At 46.2% G+C, this 5223-nt stretch overlaps 1 protein-coding gene across 2 annotated transcripts in view; it reads left to right on the forward strand.

Annotated features, from left to right (window-relative positions):
• The window catches only part of PSMD11 (proteasome 26S subunit, non-ATPase 11), a 35105-nt gene that overhangs the window by 366 nt on the left and 29516 nt on the right, over nucleotides 1–5223 (forward strand). For both annotated transcript variants that reach the window (XM_004706955.4, XM_045299746.1), the window contains exon 2: nucleotides 2016–2117. In XM_004706955.4, coding sequence (XP_004707012.1) covers nucleotides 2016–2117 — 102 coding nt within the window. The remainder of the gene's footprint in view (nucleotides 1–2015; nucleotides 2118–5223) is intronic.

Here is a 5223-nt window from a genome sequence, read left to right on the forward strand (position 1 = left end):
ACGGTGGGCTCGGCGTGGCCTGGGAGAGTGGGGCCGAGGCGGGCCCCCAGCCTCCCGGGCGCTGGCCCCGCCGTGGCCCGCACGGGCTGGCCCGGCACCGGGAGCAGCGCCGGGCGGCGGGCTGGGTGCGAGCTGGGCTGAGAGCGCCCGAGTTGGAGGCCCCGGGCGAAGCCCGCTCGGGACAGGCATTTCCCGCCGTTGTGATCAGCGCTGCCCGCCCGGGTGGGTGCGCGGGCGCGGGCGCGCCCGGAGTTGCCTTTCTACGGGACGCTGGGCGCCGCGACTTCCCTCAGCCCCGCCGGGGCCCGCGCCGGCCCCGCGCCTCGCGCTGCGGGTGGGCGGCAGCGGGGTGACAGGCGCCCGGGGTCGGCGTTCTGCCCCTGTGTGGGGTATCCGAGCGAGGCGTTGGCGCGGGACCGGCGACCGGAGGCGGTGACGAATCGCCCCGGTCCCCGCCGTGGAGGTTGGAAGTGAGTCCGGAGTTGCTTGTCGGCGGCACAGTTCAGGGAACTCCTTGGAAGCGGCCGGCCGGCTGCGCCTTGCTGGAGAACGTGAGAGTGCCCAGCAGAAGGCTTGCTTCGCTCGCACCTGCACGGAATGGGACCCTCGGCCCGTCGCTCGTGACAGCTTTTCCCGGGGATGGAGGCGAGAGGGGAGCAGGCAACCAAAATATGTTGAGGGAGGCAGAGAGGCGCTTTGAAGGTTGTCTAATCGGGGTTTATTTGGGAGCATGGGCGAATCCTGCATTACCATCTTTTGGTCTGATCTTTAGAGAGACGGTTTTAATAATGTAGCTTAAGAAGATTGAAATTGGAGCAACAAGTAGTTAAGAGAATGTAGGCGTATATGGGAACGGCCGGACTTTGCCTTTTATTGTATTATATGAGCCTGTTTGCATTTTGGTGCTCCTGACTTTTGGCCCAGAGAAAGGACAGTGGCCAGATCTGGATCCAGGGCCATACAGAGAGGAGGTGACAGATACTGGAAAAGGCGGGCTGTGTTGAAGTTCTTGTTCTCTTGACTTTCCTAACAATTACAGAACCAGCATCTCCTCAATCCCAGATGTGCGTTTGCTCTGTGAGTGCGACTGGTATTTAGAACTGATGCGGGAAGCATGACTGCAATGCTTTGTGCCCCAGTGGGCAGTCTTTTGACTTCTTTAGCTTGGGACTGTGGTTAGCCTTTTCATTGGAGTATGCTTGTTTGTTTGCCCGTTGTAAGAGGAGAGTTCCCTGTGTGCTTCCCTGTTGCAGCCGGCTTGAGTCATATGCTGGTGGACAGCCTGACTTTTCCCGGACTCCATCATGGAGTATCCAAGTCTTGGTTTTGTCAAGTCATGATGCTTTGTGAGAGAGCTGGAACTTCTGGTAGTGAGGACCAAATGACCACTACGAACTTGGAGAGGCATTCATTCAGTCTTGGGGGATAGAGCAGTTCTTAGCAGTTGAAGGTGGAGTACATAGAACCAGAGCTCTTTCATAAAACAGCCATCCCTTCTAAGTGTAACTGTTGTGGATCCCTTGATCTTTGATAAGATGGGTTTTCCCCCAGACCTGAAGTTGATTTAAAGGCCTCTGATTTTGCAGTCATGGGTAACTTGATCGTTTGTGTTTAGTTTGGGCAGGCAAATGCACAGGCATGTTTAATATCTCACATATCCGAATGCCTAGCATGGGGCTCAGCACTGTTAGGATGAAGGCTTTGTTTTAATTTTGCTTTAACGGATCGCAACAGACCTTCCCGTGCTTATTGGTAAGGGAATTCTAACTGGCAAAATGAAAAAGCACCAATGAATCAGAGGAGGAATCAAGAGAATTTATTTATAAATCGATTTTATTGATTCTACCTATGCACAGTTACTTCCCTTTTGAGAGTTTTTTCTAAGCACCCTAGAATTTATGTTTTGGTGACTTATGTTTGAGTTTGTAAAGGGTTTCATGTGAATGAAATTTCCCTCAGGCTTCAATTTTCTTTTTTGGGTCAGAATTTTAAGAGTTTGCATTTTCCTCTCCCAGTGAAGCGTGACATTCAGGAGAACGATGAGGAGGCAGTGCAGGTCAAAGAGCAGAGTATCCTGGAACTGGGGTCTCTCCTGGCGAAGACTGGACAAGCTGCAGGTAAGTGCTGAAAATGGATTGCTTTCCCTCTAACTTGAGGTACCAGGTCAAGTTTTGGGAGTTGGAGTAAAGGAATGCAACCACATGTGATTCAATTTTATTTTCTTGGCAACTTGTTGAACTTAAGTTTCTTAGAGAGTTAAGTATCCTTTAGACCAGCGGGTCTCAACCTGTGGGTCGTGACCCCTTTGGGGGTCGAATGACCCTTTCACAGGGTCGCCTGATTCATAACAGCAAAATGACAGTGATGAAGTAGCAATGAAAATAATGGTATGGTTGGGGGGTCACCACAATATGAGGAACTGTATGAAAGGGTCACAGCATCAGGAAGGTTGAGAACCACTGCTTTAGACCCAGTTCTTTTTTCTCCCCTCATTTTCAAAGTTTATTTTCTCTGGTTATAAATTCTAAAATTAGAGTATTTTCCTCTGTCAGTGTTTAAAAAATGCCTTGTTTTGTTTTCTGTGGTGTGGTGGCTAATCACTGGGCTGTTAACTGAAAGGTCGGTGGTTGAAATCCCCCAGTGGCTCAGCAAGAAAAAAGTCCTGATTCTATAAAGATTACAGTTCAGGAAACTCAAAGAGGACAGTTCTCCTCTGTCACACAAGGTTGCTATGAACTGGAGTCAACTAGATGGCACACCATAACGCTGTTTCTGAAGAGATACTGGTCTTCGTGTATGTTTCTTCTCCCCTGTATGTAATGTGTCTTTTTCCCTCTGGTTGCTTTCACGATCTTTTCAGCAGTTTGACTGTGATGTGCTCGGGTGTGGTTTTCTTTTCATTTGTCCTGTTTGGGGCTCACTGAGATTCTTGGGTGTGTTTTTTTCCCAACTGAACTTTGGATGTTTTCCACCCCCCATTCCCCAAGCCCTGCTTTTTTTTGCTTGTCCTTCTGTACTTCTGAATATTATTAGGTGTTATTGAGTTGGTTCCAATTCATAGCAACCCTATGCCCAACAGAAAGAAACACCTCCCAGTCCTGCTCTATGCTCACAGTTGTTGTTCTATTTGAGACCGTGTTGCAGCCATTGTGTCAGTCCATCCTGTTGAGGGTCCTCCTCTTTGCTGAATGTCTACCAAGACTGGCCTCTCCTGGCAGCATGTCCACAGTATAAACTCTTCACTCACTTCCATAGTTTCCATGTTGACTCACAGCGATCAGGTAGGACAGGGTAGACCTGCCTCAGTGGGTTTCTAAGACTATATGGGAGTAGAGAGCCCCGTCTTTCTCCCATGGAGTGGCTGATGGTTTTGAACTGCTGATCTTATAGATCGCAGCCCAACATGGAACCACTATGCTGCCAGGGCTCTTATGTCCACAGTATGGGACACCCAATTCCAAGGAGCATTTTGGCAGCACCACCTCCAAGACAGACTTGCTTGTTCTCCTGGCAATCCATGGTATCTTGAATATTCTTCAGTGACGTAATTTAAAGACATCTTACTTTTTTGATCATCCTTATTAACCATCCAGCTCTCACAGGCGCATGAGCCGATTGAAAATACCATGGCCTGGGTCAGGTGCACCCTGTTCCTCAAAGTGACCTCATCTATGTTCTCTAACACTTTCAAGGGGCCTGTGTAGCAGATTTACCCAATGCAATGTGTTGTTTCATTTTAAAAAATATATTAATTTATTCAGATAGCAATGTGATCACACATGAACCAAGAACACTCAAATAGTAAACTAAATATAAAGAGTTATTAAAGACTAGCCTTCAAACATCATAACCAGTGATACCATGCTTACCTGTGATCTCGCCAGTATGAAACCACATCTACTCCACAGTGATCACCAAACCACTCAGCAGAGCTTCCTTAAAACTGTGTGCTGTTTGAAGTGACAATGTGAGCACTAGTGATTATTTTTTTAAGGCTTCGAATAGCTGTAGGGAGCTCAGCAAGGGTTGGAGGACCCAGCTCCATCGTGGCATAGTGCCAAACTATGGCCAATTGAGGCTTCGGATAAGTCATAGCAGCGTTTCCCATCTCTGGAGCCTTCCCCACCAGGTAATCTGAGCCAAGATTGTAGGGTCTGCTTCGTTTCCTGACTGCGGCTTCCATGAGCATTGGTTGTGGAACCAAGTAAAATGAAATCCTTGACAGTTCAATCTTGTCTCTATGATGATATTGTGAGGATTTTGGTTTTCTTTACTTTGAGTTGTAATCTGTTCTGAAGGCTGCAGTCATTGACCTTTATCAGCTTCAAATTCTCTTGGCTAGACTCATTTGTTTCATGAAAGTGTTTCCTTCTGCAGGTCAGGAACAATCCTTGTTCTCTTGGCAGAGGGTGCTCAGTGATTTGTTTCTGGTTTTGCCTTTTGGGAATCTCACTGTGTTCTCATAGCCAGGTAGCAGTATCCCCTGATTTCATTTAAGGTGGAGAGTGACTTTAGGCATCTGACTTGAAAACGACTAGGGGTTTTGCATCTGTGCAAAGGACAGTGGCTCACTGTCTCTTCTGGTATAGAACGAGTAAACATTAAATGGATAGAGCCTTCCCAGTACTTCATTGGTAGCTAGGAGTTTCTGCATGTTGTTACCCAAATGCTATAGTTGTATTTGAGCCATTGATTGGGTAGGCTAGAGATACTAATTATGATGATGAGGATGTCCTTGCTTTAAGGACAGGGTCTTGTTGACCAGGAAGACCTTTGACCAATAAAGTTTTAATAGTTTTTGTGGAGAAATTGACTTAAACTTACAACAGGTGATTGCTTCATGTTTAAAGAGAATTTAGAGTTTATCTGATTAGACTGGATTAAGGTTTGGTAAGTGACCATAAAAATTACTTCTCCCAAGTTATGTAGCTATCCCAGAGAATGATGGGTACAAGTTAGCAAAACTTGATTGAACTTGAGAACTAAGATCTTTTCCCAATTGAGAGTAATTCACTCAATAGTTTTTAGGCACAATAAATAGAATCTTGAGTAAAGAATAAAATTGGGAGGTTATATTTATATGGAACTTGTATCTTTTTTTTTTTTTTTTTGCTTTTTATTTTTTTTAAATTTTTTAAACATTTTATTAGGGGCTCATACAATTGTTTTTTTTTCTTTTCTTTTTTAAAAAACATTTTATTAGGGGCTCATACAACTGTTATC

Source organism: Echinops telfairi, unplaced genomic scaffold (genome assembly GCF_000313985.2).
Source record: "Echinops telfairi isolate 266 unplaced genomic scaffold, ASM31398v2 ScPeMD7_7458;HRSCAF=8496, whole genome shotgun sequence".
NCBI classification, from domain to species: domain Eukaryota; kingdom Metazoa; phylum Chordata; class Mammalia; order Afrosoricida; family Tenrecidae; genus Echinops; species Echinops telfairi.